The sequence below is a fragment of the Oryctolagus cuniculus genome, chromosome X, assembly GCF_964237555.1.
Source record: "Oryctolagus cuniculus chromosome X, mOryCun1.1, whole genome shotgun sequence".
In the NCBI taxonomy this organism is placed as follows: domain Eukaryota; kingdom Metazoa; phylum Chordata; class Mammalia; order Lagomorpha; family Leporidae; genus Oryctolagus; species Oryctolagus cuniculus.
Window position 1 is genome coordinate 74,412,693 of NC_091453.1, and position 21,426 is coordinate 74,434,118.

Consider the following 21,426-nt stretch of genomic DNA (forward strand, 5'->3'; position numbering starts at 1 on the left):
CTCCTCTCTCTCTCTGCAACTCTGACTTTCAAATAAATAAATCTTAAAAAGGAAAAAAAAAGTATAGGGAAAATTGGTTATCCACATGCAAAATGAAAAATGTGGACTTCTACTTCATACCACATACAAAATTACCTAGAAATGGTTCAAAGACCAAAAACAAAGAGTTATAAAACTCTTGGAAATCTCTGTAAGCTTGGATTAGGTAAGGTCTTCTTAGATAAAACACGAAAACAGATAAGTTGGATTTCATTGAAACTAAAACCTTTTGTGCTTCAAAGGACACTATCATGAAAGTAAGAAGGCAAGACACAGAACAGAATCAAGTCACAGTCATTTGCTACTTAGTAACATTTTGGTAAATGATGGCCCACATCTATGATGGTTGTCCCATCAGATTATATATCACCTAATAATGTTGTAGTCATTGCAGTTGTCTGAGTATACTCTAATGTTTGCACAGTGATGGAATCACGTAACAATGCATTTCCCAAAATGTATCCCTGTCATTAAGTGACACACAACTGTATCTGAGAAGGGATTCTGCACATAGAATTTATAAAGAACTGTTGCAGTTCAACAACAAAAAGAAACAAAAGTCAAAACAGGCTGAGGATTTCAATGTACATTCTCTGAAGAAGGTATAAAAACAGCCAATAAGAACTTGAGAGAATTCTTAACGGTATTAGCCATCAGGGAGTGCAAGTGAATACCACAGATAGTACTTCAGCCCCACTAGGATAGCAATCATCCAAGAGGTGAAGTAAGTGTTGTGAAGAATTCTGAGAAACTGGAAACCTCGTACATTGCTGCTGGCACTGTAAAGTGGTACAGCTGCTGCGGAAAACACTCTGGCAGTTCTTCAAAAGATGAAACAGTTGCCAAATGATCCAGTTCCTATCTATGTACCCAAGAGAACTGAAAACATGCCCACACAAAAACTTGTACACGAGTGTTCCCTGCAACATTATTCATAATGGCCAAAAAGTGGAAATAGGGGCAGGTGTTTAGCCTAGTCGGTGAAAAGGATAGTATACCACGCTGGAGTACCTAGGTTCAATTCTTGGCTCTGGCTGCTGACTCTAGCTTCCTGCTAATGCAGACCCTGGGAGGCACTGGCCCCAGTAACTGGGTTACTTGGAACCTGTGAGCTTGGAACCCACTGCCCAGATGGGAGATCTGTATTGAGTTCCTAGCTCCTAACTGGCCTGGGCCAGGCCCATCCTGGGCGTTGTGGTTACTTGGAGAGTGAACAGGGGATGTGAGTTCTTTCTCTGCCTCTTAAGTAAATAAAGCTTTTAAATGTAGAAATAATCCAAATGTCCATCAACTGATGAATGGATAAAATATGGTACATCTATACAAAGAAATATCACTCATCTATAAACAGTAATGAAGTGGATGCTGGTGCTGTGGTATACAGGTGAAGCTGCCACCTGAAGGGCTAGCATCCCATATAGGTGCCGGTTCAAGTCTTGGCTGCTGCCCCACTTCCAATTCAGCTCTTTGCTAATATGCCTGGGAGAGCAGTGGAAGATGGCCCAGGTTCTTGGGCCCCTGTACCCATGTGGGAGACCTGGAAGCAATCTTTAAATTTAAAAAAAAAAGATAGAAAAAAAATAATGAAGTGCCCATACATGCCACAACAGGGATGGACCTTGGAAACAATGCTATGTGAAAGAAGCCAGACACAAAAGGTCATATATTCTAAGATTCTGTTTATATGACCTGAATGTAATAGGCCAATCTGTAGAAGCAGGAAGTAGATTAATGGTTTTCAAGGATTGAGGGGTGACTGGTGGGGATTGAGAAGTAACTGCTAATACACATGGGGTCTTGTTTGGGGGTGATTAAAAATATTCTAAGGTGGGCATTGTGGCACAATGGATTAGGCAGCCGCTTTAGGATGCCTGCATCCCATATTGGAATGTCAGTTTTGGTCCTGGCACCTCTGCTACCAACCCGGCTTCCTGTTAATGCAGACAGCAGATTATGTCTCAAGTGCTTGGGTCTCTACCACCCACATGGGAGACCAGGATGGAGTTCCAGGCTCCTGGCTTCAGCCTGGCCCAGCCCTATCCATTGTAGTCACTTGGGGTGTGTGTGTGTGTGTGTGTGTGAATCAGTAGATAGAAGGCTCCCCCCGCCCCCTTTCCCTTTCCCTGTTGCTTTCAAATAAAAGAAATATATATTTTTTAAAGATTTTATTTATTTGAAAGAGACACAAAGAGAGGTAGAGACAGAGAGTTCTTCCATCCATTGGTTCACTCCCCAGGTGGCTGCAACAGCTGGAGCTGCACCAATCCGAAGCCAGGAGCCTTCTCCAGGTCTCCCATGCGGGTGCAGGGCCTCAAGGACTTGGGCCATGTTCTTCTGCTTTCCCAGGCCATGTCAGAGAACTGGATCGGAAGTGGAGCAGCCGGGACTAGAACCAGTGCCCAGATGGGATGCCAGCGCTTCAGGCCAGGGCATTAACCTGCTGCACCACAGCACTGGCACCAATGAAAATATATTAATAAACATTTTACAGTGTTCTAAAATTGCAGTGATACTTGGACAACTTTGAACTAAAAATTTAAATGAGTGCATTTTATAGGATGTGAATAATATCTTAAAGAGGAAAAGCAAAAAAGAGCATGGTAGAAAAAGTGTTTTAAAAGTGCTTTATTATTATTATTTTATTTATTTGAGAGGTAGAGTTCCAGACAGAGGGAGAGACAGAGAGAAAGGTCTTCCATCCACTGGCTCACTCCCCAAATGGCCACAATGGCTGAGATGAGCCGATCTGAAGCCAGTAGCCAGGAGCTTCTTCTCGGTCTCCCATGCAGGTGCAGGGGCCCAAGCCTTTGCACCATCTTCTACTGCTTCCCCAGGCCATAGCAGAGAGCTGCATCGGAAGAGGAGCAGCCAAAACTACAACTTGCACCTATATGGGATGCTGGCACCACAGCAAAGGATTAACCTACAGCGCCACAGCGCCAGCCCCTAGAAAGTTTTAACATGTCATACAAACTATCTGAAGATTTTAGCCAGAACTTCAATTAGGAAATTGGATAAACATACACATACGTGTTTCTGAGCAAATGGCCATTGTATTTTTAAGGAGTAGAAAAAGTGCTGTTACTGATCAACTCCCAGGATAAGGGCATAGCCCTGTTCTCCAAATCCACTCCCTGTCATTAACCAACTTTTATTTTTTCTTTCTCTTTCGATAGTTCACGTAGTGTACTGTTTGAATGAGACTGAAACTGAAGTATCCCAACATTTTGTGGGTCAGAAGCATGAAATATATATCTAGTTGATATCTAGTTGTTATATATTTTAAGAGTTTGGGAATTCCTTTTAATCCAGTACATTACTAAGGTTCATGATATCAGATAAAGACTAATAATTATAAGTCAGTGTTCTGACACTGACCTGTTGAATTTATTAATTAACCAGTGAGTCATCTCTAGTTCCATGATTATATGTTGGCCAAGGTTCTAAGGCTGTTGCTACCAATGCTGCTTTCTATTTCATTTTTATTTTTAAAAATTTATTTTATTTGAAAGAGTTACAGAGAGTGGTAGAGCCAGATAGAGGTCTAGCATCCACTGGTTCACTCCCCAGATGACCACAATGGCCAGAGCTGCACTGATCCAAAGCTAGGAGCCAGGAGTTTCTTCTGGGTCTCCCACATGGATGCAGGGGCCCAAGGACTTGGGCCATCCTCTACTGTTTTCCCAGGCCAAAGCAGAGAGCTGGATTGGAAGAGGAGCAGCCGGGACTTGAACCGTCACCTATATGGGATGCTGGCATTGCAGTCTGGGGCTTTAACCTGCTGCGCCACAGCACCAGCCCCTATTTATTTTCATTTTATTTAAAAGGCAGAGAGCCAGACAGAGCCGAACAGGAAGATCTTCCATCAGCTGGTTTATTCCTCAAATGCCCACAACAGCCGCGACTGGGCCAGGCCAAAGCCAGGAGCCCAGAACTCTATGGAGGTCTCTCACATGGGTGGCAGGGACCCAAGTACTTAAGCCATCATTTGTGGCCTCTCAGGTTGCATGTTAACAGGAAGCTTGAAATTAGGGCCAAGACTTGAACCTGGGTACTCTGCTATGGGCATCCCAAACAGCCTCTAAATGTCTATGCCAAATGCCTACTCCTCCACTTCATTAAACATAAACACATACACACACGCACACATTTTTAAAGGGAGCCAAGTCATTAATATAGTAACAATAACAATCCCATCTATAGACATGATGCCATTGGTGACAACTGAAATGACTTATTTTCATTGTAGTAATAAACAGTCCCAGAGGCCACTTATTCACATCTCAACACATTCCAAGACTATGAAAAGAACAGCTTCTAGGGGAAATTGGACTCAAGCCTAGCTACAAAACAATCAGTGTAACAAATGTATTTTCATGTGAATTAATTTGTAGAGGTCAAATCACTTCATGAAATAATACTTAATGCACAATGTTCTGAAACAGAAAAGCCTGGCTTTCTCTAGCCTGTTCCATCTTATTCTCTATAGCTTGCTGCCCTTAATCTAAAAGTCAGGGAAATAAATCTAGTAAAACTGAGCCATAACATGGAAAATTCATTGGCCACAGTACACATAATTATCTTTGCTTTTCCTTTTTCCCGTTAGCCATCCAGTACGTCATGTCCAGTCTTTCTATGTAATGTCTCCTGCCCTTGCCCTTCTCTATTCTTGTTCACATTACTAGAGTCTAGGGCTCTATGGACTCATAACCAGATTATTGAAATGGCTTTCTAATTGGTTTCCTTATTCCCATCTCTACCTCAAATATATCTGGCAGCAATATAAAAGGTTACTTGATTAAATGTTATTTTTAGAAATATAATCTCTGAAAATCTTGACTGGCATCCCCATGCTTACCAAGTCAGTTGCAAACAACCTTAGCCTGGTATTTGAGGACTTCAAAAATCTAAAAATCTAGGTTTACCTTTCCTGTCCAGATTTATTATCTACCATCCCTGATCTACTTGTTCCTTGCACCTTTGCTCATGATGTTCATCCTGCTCAGAATACCCTCCCTCCTTTGAAACCCTGTTCAAAGCTTTTGTTCATGAAACCTTCCTTGATAGTCACACTTCACAGTGACCACTCCTCCTTGAATGTGAGGACAGTTCTGGACAGTGTCATTCATTTGGTAGTACTCATAGATAGCTTTTCCTATCTTACGTTAATTCCTGTACTACTTAATCTTGTGTGTACTTTGCCTCCTCAACTGCAGTGCAAGCTCCCGGGGGCCAGGGCCATTTATTAGACCTAAGAAATTTACTCAGATTGAGGGATGTGACAGGGACTAGTAACAAAAGAATGTTGCAGCTTCTCCAAAATGCCTGTCTCAGGTGGCAGCACTCATTGCACATGCATGCCAAATAAAATCACTTTATAGGTTACTCCAAGATATTGTGGAATACTTACAGACTCACTCTGACATAATTCTGAATCTCCCATTAAAATACACGATTTTCTTTTTTTTTTTTTTTTTATCTGACAGATAGAGTTAGACAGGGAGAGAGAGCGATAGAAAGGTCTTTCTTCCGTTGGTTCACCCCCAAATGGCCGCTACGGCTGGAGCTACGCTGATCCAAAGCCAGGATCCAGGTGCTTCTCCTGGTCTTCCATGCGGATACAGGGCCCAAGCACTTGGGCCATCCTCCACTGCCTTCCCGGGGCCACAGCAGAAAGCTGGACTGGAAGAGGAGCAACTGGGACAGAACCCGGTGCCCATATGGGATGCCAGCGCCGCAGGCAGACGATTAACCTAGAGAGCCACGGCGCTGGCCCACAGTTAACTTTCATTGAATAAAATGACATGTAAAGAAAAATGGCTGGGGTCAGCATCTGGCCCAGTGGTTAAGACACCAGTTAGGATGTCTCATATCAGACTGCCTGGCATGATACCAGGCTCCAACACCTGACTCTAGTTTCTTTGCCACTGCAGACCCTGAGAGGCAACAGATGATGGATCAAGTAATTGGGCTGCTACCACTCAGATGGGATTCTTGGATTGTATTCCTGGCTCCTGGATTCTTCTCCCCATGGGGCTGTTGTGGGTATTTTGAGAGTGAATAAGCAGAGAGGAGCTCTAGCTTGCTAGCTGGCTGGCTGGCTCGCTTGCTCTCTCTGCCTTTCAAGTACATTTTTAAAAAGAAAAAAATTGAAAAATGGCCAAACCTGGGGCATAATCTGTAAAATTTAGTTGATCACAAAATATACAAAAGAACTAAGGTTCCATGCAGTTCATTTCTATTTCTGTTTTTCACCTGTAAAATAGGCTTAACTACACATGGAGAATAAATCAAGAACTTGAAGTTTACATGGAAGGCAACAACAATTATATGGGTAATACCAGCTAAAAAAAAGTTCTTCATACCTTGGTTTCTCCAGAATCATTTAGGAAATGCAAGATTTCTTCATAGAAAAATGTACTCCCTAGTCACAGGTACTAAATCTGTGGTGGTAATGTATATGTACCCCAAGACATGCTATAACCATCAAGAATTATCAGAGTGCTTGTTAATCTTATAAGTGACAAGATAAATAAAAGTTGAAGAAAATCATCTTTACAAAATTCCCACCTCATACTGCCACTAAAGATTTGATGTTGCATGGGATGTCTTGACTGCAAATTTTTAGAAAGGTTCGTTTCGCTTTATGAAGAATCCCTGACAATTTCTTGCTCTGGCAATAAATGCCACCTGCTATGTTCAGTAGAAATTCCTCATCTATGTGGAAAAGAGACCAGTTCAACCTACCTAGTGTCATCAGATCAAAACTACAAGGAACAGTAAGCTTGGTACTTTTTTGTGTTAAGCTTAGTATTATGTATATCTGTCTTGCTTTTGGCCTCTTTAGCCCAGCCTTGAGCACTAAAAATAAGAATTCAAATCATCGCCCCCAACTTGAAATATCCATGTTTTTTGGAAATTTTTTAATCAATTTTCTTCTCCGAGGATTAGTATAATGGATAGAGCTGCTTGTCAAGAAAATTGCAAAGTTCAAATTACTATTTCCTTCACTTCTAATTACAAATAAGTTTTACCTTTTATTGTGTTTCATTATACAATTTTACATAGTACCATTATTATTTTAAGCAATAATTAAGCACATTGAATTAATGTTTTTGAGCTCTACTTTTCAGCATATAGATTTACCTAAAAAAAAAAAAAAGTACAAACCAAGCACAGTGGTGCAATTTTCCAGGCACTTTCAAGTTGCTTAAATATTTACAAGTAGTAAGCACCCTGTTGGAAAGCATGAAAATTTTGGTGTCAGGAGGAACCACTTCATGTCTATCAAATCTTTAAATTCTAACATTTGCACAGCTCCAAATATTCCTGAGAAAGGTCCATCTCATTGTCATTTACATCTGCTTTTTCTCATACTTCAGTGAATCTTGGGGAACCATAACCTCTGTCACTTGATGTACCACTAATTGCACAAAATACATGTAACGTGTTACTCATCCAGGGAGAATGCATTGTGTCTTCCTGTAATATCTAGAACAAAAGAAATCCACATGGTTAGCACGAAGCAAAATAGCTACTGCCAAAAAAGAACGTCTATGTGAAATTACAGGCATATTTCAATTTATCACTGACTCTTAGCTATTTAAAATGACAGAAAGCAGAAAGAGCAAAGAATAACATTACCGACTTAAGTCTTCAAAGCTGTTTTACAAAGGCAGCATATTAAGAAAAAGCAGAAAAGATCTGGTTACTCCTTCAGAAAAAAAATCATAAAATGTGAAATTCAATAAAAAGTGAGATAATGCAAACTTGCAACCTTTTTTTAAAATAGATGGTTATAACAAGAGCTCTAAACAGGAGACTCTGATAGGAATTTATGGATCATCTGTTTTTAAATTTTTTTTTTTTTTTTTTTTTTTTTTATAAACTTTTATTTAATGCATATAATTTTCCAAAGTACGACTTATGGATTACAATGGCTTCCCCCCCATACCGTCCCTCCCACCCACAACCCTCCCCTTTCCCACTCCCTCTCCCCTTCCATTCACATCATGATTCATTTTCGATTATCTTAATATACAGAAGATCAGCTTAGTATACATTAAGTATGGATTTCAACAGTTTGCTCCCACACAGAAACATAAAGTGAAAAATAATAGATGATTTTTTTAAATGATGATGAAATCAGAGCAGACCTATTGTCATGTTTAATCCCAGTGAGAGTCAAGTTGGGAATTGATAATTTCTTTTTTTTTTTTTCTTTCTTTCTTTTTTTTTTTTTTTTTTTTACAGAGGATCAGTTTAGTATGCATTAAGTAAGGATTTCAACAGTTTGCACCCCCATAGAAACACAAAGTGAAATATATTGTTTGAGTACTCGTTATAGCATTAAATCTCAATGTACAGCACATTAAGGATAGAGATCCTACATGAGGAGTAAGTGCACAGTGACTCCTGTTGTTGACTTTACCAATTGACACTCCTGTCTATGGCATCAGTAATCTCCCTATGCTCCAGTCATGAGTTTCCAAGGCTATGGAAGCCCTCTGAGTTCTCCGACTCTTATCTTGTTTAGACAAGGTCATAGTCAAAGTGGAGGTTCTCTCCTACCTTCAGAGAAAGGTACCTCCTTCTTTGATGACCTGTTCTTTCCACTGGGATCTCACTCGCAGAGATCTTTTGCCAGAGTGTCTTGGCTTTCCATGCCTGAAATACTCTCATGAGCTTTTCAGCCAGCTCCGAATGCCTTTAGGGCTGATTCTGAGGCCAGAGTGCTATTTAGGACATCTGCCATTCTATGAGTCTGTTGAGTATCTCACTTCCCATGTTGGATCACTCTCCCCTTTATTTACTCCATCGGTTAGCGTTAGCAGGTACTAGACTTGTCTATGTGTTCCCTTTGACTCCCAGTCCCTTCACCATGACCAACTGTGAACTGAAACTGATCACCTGGAACAGTGAGATGGCATTGGTACATGCCACCTCGATGGGATTGAATTGGAATCCCCTGGTATGCTTCCAACTCCACCACTTGGGGCAAGTCAGCCTGAGCATGTCCCAAATTATACATCTCTTCCCTCTCCCATTCCCACCACCATGTTCAACAGGGATCACATTTCAGTTAATTTTCAACACTTAAGAATAACTGTGCATCAATTACAGATCTAAACCAGTCATATTAAGTAGAACAGATAAAAAAAAAAAAAAAACTACTAAGAGGGATAATGTATTAAGTTGTTCATTAACAGTCAGGGCTATGCTGATCAAGCCACCATTTCCCATAGTGTCCACCTCACTCCAACAGGTTTCCCTCTTGGTGTTCAGTCAGTCGTCACCGATCAGGGAGAACATATGGTATTTGTCCCTTTGGGACTGGCTTATTTCACTCAGCATGATGTGTTCCAGATTCCTCCATTTTGTTGCAAATGACTGGATTTCGTTGTTTCTTACTGCGGTATAGTATTCTAAAGAGTACATATCCCATAATTTCTTTATCCAGTCTATCGTTGATGGGCATTTAGGTTGGTTCCAGGTCTTAGCTATTGTGAATTGAGCTGCAATAAACATTAGGCTGCAGACCGCTTTTTTGTTTGCCAATTTAAATTCCTTTGGGTAAATTCCAAGGAGTGGGATGGCTGGGTCGAACGGTAGGGTTATCTTCAGGTTTCTGAGGAATCTCCAGACTGACTTCCATAGTGGCTTGACCAGCTTGCATTCCCACCAACAGTGGGTTAGTGTCCCTTTTTCCCCACATCCTCGCCAGCATCTGTTGTTGGTAGATTTCTGCATGTGAGCCATTCTAACCGGGGTGAGGTGGAACCTCATTGTGGTTTTGATTTGCATTTCCCTGATTGCTAATGACCTTGAACATTTTTTCATGTGCCTGTTGGCCATTTGGATTTCCTCTTTTGAAAAATGTCTATTGAGGTCCTTGGCCCATCTCTTAAGTGGGTTGTTTGTTTTGTTTTTGTGGAGTTTCTTGATCTCTTTGTAGATTCTGGTTATTAACCCTTTATCTGTTGCATAGTTTGCAAATATTTTTTCCCATTCTGTCGGTTGTCTCTTCACTCTCCTGACTGTTTCTTTTGCAGCACAGAAACTTCTCAATTTGATGCAATCCCAATAGTTGATTTTGGCTTTGACTGCCTGTGCCTCCCGGGTCTTTTCCAGAAATTCTTTGCCTGTGCCAATATCTTGAAGGGTTTCTCCAATGTTCTCTAGTAACTTGATGGTGTCAGGTCGTAGATTTAGGTCTTTAATCCATGTTGAGTGGATTTTTGTGTAAGGTGTAAGGTAGGGGTCTTGTTTCATGCTTCTGCACGTAGAAATCCAATTTTCCCAGCACCATTTATTGAATAGACTGTCCTTGCTCCAGGAATTAGTTTTAGATCCTTGATCAAATATAAGTTGGCTGTAGATGTTTGGGTTGATTTCTGGTGTTTCAATTCTGTTCCATTGGTCTATCCATCTGTTTCTGTACCAGTACCATGCTGTTTTAATTACAACTGCCCTGTAGTATGTCCTGAAATCTGGTATTGTGATGCCTCCGGCTTTGTTTTTGTTGTACAAGATTGCTTTAGCTATTCGAGGTCTCTTGTGCCTCCATATAAATTTCAGCACCATTTTTTCCAGATCTGAGAGGAAGGTCTTCGGTATCTTGATTGGTATTGCATTGAATCTGTAAATTGCTTTTGGGAGAATGGACATTTTGATGATATTGATTCTTCCAATCCATGAGCATGGTAGATTTTTCCATTTCTTGGTATCCTCTTCTATTTCTTTCTTTAAGGTTTTGTAATTTTCATCGTAGAGATCTTTAACGTCTTTGGTTAAGTTTATTCCAAGGTATTTGATTGTTTTTGTAGCTATTGTGAATGGGATTGATCTTAGAAGTTCTTCCTCAGCCATGGCATTGTCTGTGTATACAAAGGCTGTTGATTTTTGTGCATTGATTTTATACCCTGCTACTTTGCCAAACTCTTCTATGAGTTCCAATAGTCTCTTAGTAGAGTTCTTTGGGTCCCCTAAATACAGAATCATGTCATCTGCAAAGAGGGATAGTTTGAGTTCTTCCTTCCCAATTTGTATCCCTTTAATTACTTTTTCTTGCCTAATAGCTCTGGCTAGAACTTCCAGAACTATATTGAATAGCAGTGGTGAGAGTGGGCATCCCTGTCTGGTTCCAGATTTCAGTGGAAATGCTTCCAACTTTTCCCCATTCAATAGGATGTTGGCTGTGGGTTTTTCATAGATTGCTTTGATTGTATTGAGGAATGTTCCTTCCAAACCCAGTTTGCTTAGAGTTTTCATCATGAACGGGTGTTGTATTTTATCAAATGCTTTCTCGGCATCTATTGAGATAATCATATGGTTTTTCTTCTGCAGTCTGTTAATGTGGTGTATCACATTGATTGTCTTGCGCACATTAAACCATCCCTGCATACCAGGGATAAATCCCACTTGGTCTGGGTGGATGATCTTTCTGATGTGTTGTTGCATTCTATTGGCCAGAATTTTATTGAGGATTTTTGCATCTATGTTCATCAGGGATATTGGTCTGTAATTCTCTTTCAGTGCTGCATCTTTCTCTGGCTTAGGAATTAAGGTGATGCTGGCTTCATAGAAAGAATTTGGGAGGACTCCCTCTTCTTCAATTGTTCTGAATAGTTTGAGAAGAATTGGAGTTAGTTCTTCTTTAAACGTCTGGTAGAATTCAGCAGTGAATCCATCTGGTCCTGGGCTTTTCTTTGTTGGGAGGGCCTTTATTACTGTTTCAATTTCTGTCTCAGTTATGGGTCTGTTTAGGTTTTCGATGTCTTCCTGGTTCAATTTAGGCAGGTTGCATGTGTCCAGGAATCTATCCATTTCTGATAGGTTTCCCTGTTTGCTGGCATACAAGTCCTTGTAGTAATTTCTGATGATTCTTTTTATTTCTGTGGTGTCTGTTGTTACATTTCCTTTTTCATCTCTGATTTTATTGATTTGGGTCTTTTCTCTTCTTTTTTTAGTTAGTTGGGCCAATGGGGTGTCAATTTTGTTTATTTTTTCAAAAAACCAGCTCTTCGTTTGGCTGATTTTTTGTAATGTTTTTCTTGATTCAATCCTGTTGATTTCTTCTCTGATTTTAATGATTTCTCTTCTCCTACTAGATTTGGGTCTGATTTGCTGTAGGTTTTCTAGATCCTTGAGGTGAATTGAAAGCTCATCTATTTGGTGTCTTTCCAATTTCTTGATGTAGGCACCTATTGATATAAACTTTCCTCTTAACACTGCTTTTGCTGTGTCCCATAAGTTTTGGTATGTTGTGCTGTTATCCTCATTTACTTCCAGAAAGTTTTTGATTTCTCTTTTGATTTCTTCTATGACCCATTGTTCATTCAGGAGCATGTTGTTCAATCTCCATGTGTTTGCGTATGCTCTAGGGATTCCTGAGTTACTAATTTCCAACTTCATTCCTTTATGGTCTGAGAAGCTGCATGGTATGATTCTAATTCTTTTGAATTTGCTCAGACTTGCTTTATGGCCTAGTATGTGGTCAATCCTAGAGAAGCTTCCATGTACTGCTGAGAAGAATGTAAAATCTTTAGCTGTAGGATTGAAAGTTCTGTATATATCTGTTAGATCCATTTGGGCTATGGTGTCATTTAAATCTACTGTATCCTTGTTGATCTTCTGACCGGATGATCTGTCTATTTCTGAGAGTGGAGTATTGAAGTCCCCCAGTACTACTGTATTGGGGTCTAAGTCTCCCTTTAAGTCCGTTAATAAATCTTTTAGATAAACTGGTGCCCTGTAGTTAGGTGCATATACATTGATAATTGTTATATCTTCCTGTTGAATTGATCCCTTAATCATGATATAGTGTCCCTCTTTGTCTCTCTTAACAGTTTTTGTGGTAAAGTTTATGTTGTCCGATATTAAGATGGCTACACCCGCTCTTTTTTCATTTCTGTTGGCATGGTATATCTTTTTCCAGCCTTTCACTTTCAGTCTGTATGGATCTTTGTTGGAAAGATGTGTTTCTTTTAAGCAGCATATAGATGGGTTTTGTTCCTTAACCCAATCAGCCAATTGGTGTCTTTTAACTGGACAGTTCAGGCCATTCACGTTCAAAGTGACTAATGATAAGTGGTAACTTTGCCCTGCCATTTGCCAAAGATAAGTTCTAATATATGCTTTGAATTCCCTGTGATCTTTTGCTGTGAGGTTTCCTTCCTTGCTTTCCTTCCTTTACCTTCTTTCATATTGATGACCGTGTTTCTGTGTTTCTGTGTGTAACACATCTTTAAGCATCTTTTGCAGGGCTGGACGAGTGGCAACAAATTCTTTCAATTTCTGTTTGCAATGAAAAGTCTTTATTTCACCTTCATTCACAAATGAGAGCTTGGCAGGATATAATATTCTGGGCTGGCAGTTGTTCTCTCTTAGTACCTGGGCTATATCTCGCCATTCCCTCCTAGCTTTTAGAGTTTCTGATGAGAAGTCAGCTGTGAGTCTGATTGGAGATCCTCTGAGAGTAATCTGACGTTTCTCTCTTGCACATTTTAGGATCTTTTCTTTATGTTTCACTGTGGAGAGTTTAATTACAACGTGTCGTGGTGAGGATCTCTTTTGGTCGTGTTTATTAGGGGTTCTGTGGGCTTCCTGTACTAGGATTTCTCTGTCCTTCTCCAAACCTGGGAAATTTTCTGCTAATATCTCACTAAAAAGGCCTTCTAATCCTTTCTCCCTCTCCATGCCTTCAGGAACTCCTAGAACCCGAATGTTGGGTTTTTTAATAGTATCCTGAAGATTCCCGACAGTATGTTTCAGATTTCTAATTTCCTCTTCTTTTCTTTGGTCTGACTGAATCCTTTCCTGTAATGAATCATCTAACAGTACTTCTCAGAATCAACTGGAAGGTTTCAAATATGCAGATACCCATATCTCCTCCTCTGGAGAGTAGGAAATAATACTAAATGCAGATACAGGTCATAAAAGTGTATTTCTGAAGACATACTATAATTATATAAGCTAATTGATATACAAGAACTTTGGAAACGAGGAAACTCATAAATATAAAAGTCATTTCCTTAATGCCATTAAGCATAATTTCCTATAAGCCTTTATATTCATATTATATTTTTTAAAATTACCCATTTTGTGTAATCAAAAGCGAAAGTCATGTGGATCTTATGCTTAGATTAGCCACAAGAAAAGAAGAGTGTACACATTACATCTAACTCTTTACTATTAAGTCCTACCTTAAGTCTCAAACGTTCAACATTTTGTTCTTCACTTATAGGCCTATAAAGTAATCTATGGTGGCAGTGCTCAATCATATCATCTGTGTTGCTACAAGTCATAAAGGTTAAATAAAGTCTATAGTAGAGCCATTTCATTTTTATAAAACTCATGACATTGGGGCCGGCACTGTGGCATAGCAGGTAAAGCTGTTGCCTGCAGTGCCAGCATTCCATATGGGCGCTGGTTTGAGTCCTAGCTGCTCCACTTCAGATCCAGCTTTCTGCTATAGCCTGGGAAAGCAGTAGATGATGACAGTTTTAATAGTAAAATGAGTAATTTGCTTTCAATTTGAATAACTCAGAGTTCAAGACTAGGTCATGGAGGTGCATGCAAATGAAATGACAGTACTATAGTATGCACTGGCTTAAAACAGCACATGCAGTTCTTTATCTTCTGTGAAGGAGGAACTTGCGCTCTCCTTTCTACACATTATGAGGAGGAACAGAAATATTTCAACCAGTTAGTTTCTAGGAACCAACATGTAGTCTATTTGATAATAGTACAAGGCTACTTAAAAATTTTAGTGTGTCTTTCATAATATGTATTCCCCATGAACTTCTTTGAAAACCCCTGATACACCTCAGAACAGTGATGACGAAGAGAGGTATACCCCTATTGCACTCACGAGTTAAGCTTGAAATGCAGACAATAAAATGGAAGGGTCTCTGCCTTCCTAAGTCTGATCACCTGGCTGCCTTGGCAAGGACAGGAAAAAGGGACTCTGATAATTGAGCAGTCAAGGGATGCCTTGGAAAGATTTGCCTCATTACTAAAAGCAGGTGAATAGACTTAAACATGGCAAAAAGACACAGAGCACAATTCTAGTTTCCTCAAGCCAACAAGGTTCCTAAGCCATGGAGCGTGGGTGGCTAGCAGATTGGGGTAACTGGTCAGACAGATGGGATGATGAAAGCCTGGCTGACCCCGATTTTCCAGACAGAGAAGATGACAGTGCTTGAAAACTAGATGCCTGGCTACTCAATTTTAGGATAACTGTAACTAAATCTCCCACAGCTCATTCTAAGAAAAAAGCACACAAAAGAAATGCAGACTGGCTTTTGTTGTCCTAGAATTTTCTTTCTGCTTTTTGCCCATCATTGCACCACATTTCTTTGGATACTAAGCACCAGGCCTATTTGTAAGTACACCCTGTGTTGGACAGTCCCCACAGGCAGTATGCATGGAAATACAGACACGAGGACAAATATAGTTCTCCTTTCCAGAAACAGCCTTAACAATGTGTACTCTTAAAGTGTCATAGTTTGTACTTGTTTAAGTGATTTCTTAAAAATTGAGAATTTAAAGTGTTTCTGAAGCAAATCTTGTCTTATTGGATATTTTCGCTTGGGAGGAAATAATGTCTATAGATAAGCTTCATGGACTCAGTCAACTCAGGGACCAGACTGAGATGCCCTACCTTTACAAGCACATTGAAGCTGTTGAAATGCTTAAGTGAGGGGCCTGCACCGTGGCATGGCAGGTAAAGCCACCACCTGCAGTGCTGGCATCCCATATGGGCGCCGGTTCAGGTCCCGGCTGCTCCACTTCCCATCCAGCTCTCTGCTATGGCCTGGGAAAGCAGTAGAAGATGGCCCAAGTCCTTGGATCCTTGCACCCACGCGGAAGACCTGAAAGAAGCTCCTGGCTCTGGATCGGCCCAGCTCCAGCTGAACCAGGCTTTGTTTAAAGAAGTCAACTACAAGTGCCACTAAAACTAAGTCATAGATTCAAATGCTAAGAAGTTTTTATAAAAACAGAGGTGTGCAGGCTGAATGGGCATGAAGACAACTCACAGAAGTCGGAAATCACCCAGAATCTCATCTAAATGGTAGTTTCTAGTTTGTTACAGAGAACTTAGGGATACTCACTTGGGGACCTGACTTCCGACCCAGTCGTTGCACTTTTTAGGACTCTTCTGAAGAGTCCAAGTGGATCAATTCAGATTTTCTTATTGGTAATTGCTTCAGTTACAGCTTTAGGTAACTATTACATTCAAATGGTTAAAGATAACTTGAACAAATTTTAAATACAGATGGAGTAATTTTAAGATAAGTCTTTTTTAAATTAATAGGTTTTGCTAAGCAATACTTTAGGTACCCCCATTATGTTTTCATTCTCAACCACCCTAATACTTGCCTGCTCATGGATAATGTCAGACAATTCTTTTACCATGTCTCTGAAATTTGACTTTAGTCCTTCGTGGTATTCAATTTGATCCTCTTTAATTAGCCGCTCATTTAGTTCAAGTGCAATGCTACATGCTTGGATGAATTTCCTATGGTTGAACATGAAAGATAGAGGTTTTGTTATTTATTCTTAGGAAGTCTCACTGATAACCAGTTTGATGACACATTTTACCATGGTTTGTTTAGAAGGAAGAGAATCTCATATTTGATCACTGTGCATTTGTTAACATCACCTCCTAAGTGTGGAATAACACCTTTGTCCTCTGGTTTCTCACCTCCTTTAAAACTTGGCTCAAAATACATACCCTCTAGGAAATCTACTTCCTTAATCATTTACTCGATAAAATAACAGTTAAATTTATACTAACATTAATTGGTACTTTCAGATAACCAGTCATTCATTCAAAAATCATTTATTTAGGGCTTCCTATATGCCCAGTACAGTGCTCAGTGCTATAGGTGTGACGTATCTTCCTTGAGCTAGTAAGAGTAGGGACAGAGTTGATGACCTACCATAAAAGTATTTTTCCATTATTTAATGTGTTTGTGTTTAATGTCCACAATCAGAATGTAGATCTTAGGGGACAAAGTACTTTGCTGCCATGTTTTATATTCCTGTCATAGTAACTATGTAGAGTCTTTTATACATGCCAGGCATTAGTAAATATTGGTGAATGAATGACTACTGGTTACTCTGCAACCTAGAATACCTGATTAGGCTATCATCTTTCTCCTCTTTTGTTCTGAATGTAAATTCCTCATATATACTACAGATTTTTCTATTCTTTTTTTATTTGAAAGGCAAAGTTACAGAGAGACAGAGGGAAAGACACAGAGACATCTTCATCCACTAGTTCACTCTCCAAATGGCCACAATGGCCGGAGCTGGCCCAGGACCTTCTTCTGGATCTTCTACATGGATGCAGGGGTCCAAGCACTTGGGTCATCTGCAACTAACTTCCCAGGCCATTAGCAGGGAGCTGGATCAGAAGTGGAGCAGCCGAGACTCACACCTGCTCATATGGGATGCCAGTGTTGCAGGCAGAGGCTTAACTCACTGTACCACAATGCCGGACCCACAGATTTTTTTTCCTAATGTAAGACAATTAGATTTGCCTGAGCTTACAGAGCTGCTCACTTTAGACAAGACTAGGCTGGAGCTGGTACTGTGGCATAGTGGGTAAAGCAGCCACCTGCAGTGCCAGCATTCTATATTGGCACTGGTTCGAGTCCCAGCTGCTCCACTTCCGATCCAGCTCTCTTCTATGGCCTTGGGAAAGCAGTAGTAGATCGCCCAATTCCTTGGGCCCCTGCACCTGCGTGGGAGACTAGAAAAAGCTCCTGGCTCCTGATTGGTTCAGCTCCAGCCATTGCAGCCATTTGGGGAGTGAACTAGCGAATGGAAGACCTCTCTCTCTGCCTCTCCTCTCTCTGTGTAACTCTGACTAGCAGAATCCAAGTAAAAAGTAAGGACACAGGGTAGGAACAAGCCTATACAACCCTTGCAGCCCCACTTTTATTATCCTGAACAATCTGAAATGCTGAAACAGAAGGTCAATGGGACAAAGAAGGAAATCAGGTTAGTGAATGTAGGCTTGTGTTTCTATTACTTATAATACTACAGCAACAGAGTCATGTTTAGCATGTTTAATCTCTTGGGGCATTAGAGCATTGTTAAAGTCCTGCAGCGTGAAACAGAACATACATTTCCAACTTACAGATCTTTAGAAAGTCATTAGGCATTATAAAAGAGCACAGAGAATGTCAGTTTTGGGGGGAGGATTTGATGAATAATTTGTTGCTGCTGGTTTAAGAAGAAAATAGAGACCTGAAAAGTATAAAACACTTACCTAAACATGTCTTTCAACTCATTCACTTTTTTAGGTGGATACTTGCTGGCTTGATTGTCATTTAAGAAAGCCCTTGCATATGCTAATGGACCAGCATTGACCTAAATTACAAAAAGAAAAATGAGAGCATTGTCAGAATGCAATCAAAAGTAGTTTCTGCATTTGTACTTCTGGTTAAAAAAAAACTGCATAAGAAATCCATATCTAAGAAATACATTTATTATGGTTATGAAAAGTTTATGTGAAAAATCCTTAAAGTTAACAATCAAGAAAAGGATATTTAATAAGTTAGTTAATGATTTCTGATATGTAAATACAGGGTTTGGCAGTAGTCAGGGATTTATGTTAACATACTCGGACAATAGAGCATTTATAATAAGCAAACATTTCTAAATGAAATTAATCTAAAATAATACAAAGGTCATTGCATTCATAACAGCGTAATTACACAATTATAATGAATGCTTGTTCTGTGCCTTTAGGAAAGCAAGAGAAACATCAAGAAACATTTCATCCATATGGAGCAACCATCCTACCTGTACAGAAACACAGCCCTGCAATTTAAGTTGGAGCTGGATCATGTCCACATCAGCAGAGGAGCAAAGTTTTTGTAGCTCTGCAGTTTTATCTTTTATTTCATCAGTAGCAACATCAATTGGTTTTAAATTAATCTGCTGTTCACAGTTTATAGGAATCCTCTTCTTCACGTATGGAAATGAGTTTGAAGCTATTAAAGTGTTGAGATTGAATTACTATCTTTAAAAAAATCATTTGTTCAAACAAATTAAAGAAAAACATCCATTGTAATTAATTATTTCCAAGCTTTCTGTGGAAGATGCCAAGGGCTTCTTGTATCTATGTATCTATGTATTCAAGTATCTACAGCTTCAGGATTGAGGAGAAATTCTCTTTAGGAGACATCTCTGAGCAATCATGAATGACATATGGGAAAATGATGGCTTATAATATGGACATGTTTGTACAAACTTGTGACTCAGCAGGGGAACCACAAATGATTAAAATGTCAATTACATGTTCCTGCTGGTCAGCTGTTACATGTGTATATCAAAAAGGATCAAAACAAACATGAAGTTAGCATGCAGAGTCCTACTTACTCGTCAAGATTGTACGGCGCTTACACTGTTCTTCTACACAGCCTTGCTTTTTGCCTGATAGAGTATAAGGAGCCTCAAAAACAAATCTGTTAATATTATGGTTTCTTTCAAACTCGGTTTTTCTTTCTGTGAGTTCTTTGTCATCGAAGTAGGGCTTCACATAAGTGACTTGGATATGAGCATATTTTGGATCAAGCTCTTTGGCATTTACCTAAAAGAAAGGTGCTTTTATTTTAATTCAATGGAAGGGAAAAGGAAGTATAGATAACCTGCTACTAACTCTTTTGAGACCAAATAAAAAGCACCATCATTGATAATTGTATTTGTTCTTTTTCTAAGGATAAGAAAGTTATAAAAATCTATTTGGATCACAGAAATGTAAAAGGAGAGTATAACATGACTGCAGTTCTACCACTCGGCAATCCCTGTTTATATCTTCATATAGTTCCTGCTAATCTTTTTCTATGCATATGTATTTTTAAAATTATAAACATACTATTAAAATAGTTCATTGTATTGGGGCAAGCATCTGGTGTAGCTATTCAGATGCCACTTCTCACACCCACATCCCATACTGGAGTGCCTGAGTTCCCATCCCAGCTCCTCTGCTGCTAATCCAGCTTCCTGCTAATGAGCACTGTGAAACACTGTGAAACACAGCAGGTGATGACTCAAGTACTAGGGTCTTTGCCACCCGTGTGGGAGACATGGATTGAGTTCTGCTCCTGGCTTTGGCCTAGCCAAGGCCCAGCTCTTGTGGGCATTCTAGGAGTGAACCAGTAGAAAAGAGATCTCTGTCTCTCTCTTGACCTTCCAAATAAACACAGTTTCAAAAATTAGTTAACTGTGGGTCATGTGACTTCTACCTCAATAAAAAGGTATCACAGTTCTATATTATACTCATCAACATGACTTTTTAAAAAGATTTACTTATTTATTTGAGAGGGGGAGAGGGAGACTGAGAGAACTGGTTCGGTCCCAAAATGCCAGCAATAGCTGAGGCTGGGCTAGGCTGAAGACAGGAGCCAAAACTCCATCTGGGTGGCAGAAAGTTATGCCCTTATCTGCTTTCCAGGTGCCTTAGCAAGGAGCTGGATCAGAAGCCTAGTAGCCAGGATTCAAGCTGGCACTCCAATATGGGATGTGGGTGTCCCAAGCAGGGGTTTAACCTGCTGTGCCACAATGCCCACCCATCATTAACATGAGTTTTAATATTTGTATGGATACAGAATTTATTGGGCCATTCCTTTATTAATAGACATTTTGGTTGTTTTCCAACTTTTTGCTATTGTTAAAATGTTTCCATGAACATCCTTACATTTAAAACCATATTTTCTTTTCTAAGAGTTTATTTTAAACCAAAAGATTGACATGGCTTTACGAATTTTTGTATACATTGCCCAATAATCCTACAGAAAATTCTGCCAATTTGGACATCCAAAAACTGTTTTAATATTTTAAGAGTAGGTACTCTTAAGTGCATTATTTTAATCCTACCCTATGGAGGAAAGGGACCAAAAAAGCAATACAATGATTCTACTTCACAGACATAATAGTAGAGCTAGAGATATGGACCGTTTCACGAGTAGTCTTAATGCCATGTTAAGAAGCTTATACTGTTGGAGGTAAATCCCAGAACTGCCCTTGTTGGAGCCTGTTTCTGTGGGGAGTAGATGGATTAATAGGCAGGGTGTGGAAATGCTTGCTCCCCCCCCCCCCAAGCTACCTTTAGGAAGATGAAAGTGCCCAATCCCACTGCTTGCTGCTCCCCAAAAGCTGTCTTTAGTAAGACAAAAGAGCCAACCCCAATCTTTTGGAGTTTCCAGTGTTATCTTGAGAATAGCAAGGAAGTAGTGATTCCACCCTTGTGAGTTCCCAGTATACCAAGAAAACAGAAAGAAGTCATTGATCCCACCCTTCTGATGGCGTTTTTGTCTTATCCCAAGCAAACCAGACTGGGCAGCCAGGATTACAAATCCAGCCAGTTGA

The 21,426-nt window shown here is 39.8% G+C and overlaps 1 protein-coding gene across 3 annotated transcripts in view; it reads right to left on the bottom strand.

Moving 5' to 3' along the window:
• Window positions 1–7,050: 7,050 nt before the first annotated feature.
• DOCK11 (dedicator of cytokinesis 11) overlaps window positions 7,051–21,426 on the bottom strand; it is a 213,951-nt gene continuing 199,575 nt past the window's right edge. For all 3 annotated transcript variants that reach the window (XM_002720256.5, XM_051827332.2, XM_008272922.4), the window contains 5 exons: window positions 19,438–19,648; window positions 18,859–19,049; window positions 18,323–18,423; window positions 16,423–16,561; window positions 7,051–7,530 (listed from right to left, as the gene is read on the bottom strand). In XM_002720256.5, the coding sequence (XP_002720302.2) occupies window positions 7,411–7,530; window positions 16,423–16,561; window positions 18,323–18,423; window positions 18,859–19,049; window positions 19,438–19,648 (762 nt within the window). In that variant the 3' untranslated portion in view covers window positions 7,051–7,410. The remainder of the gene's footprint in view (window positions 7,531–16,422; window positions 16,562–18,322; window positions 18,424–18,858; window positions 19,050–19,437; window positions 19,649–21,426) is intronic.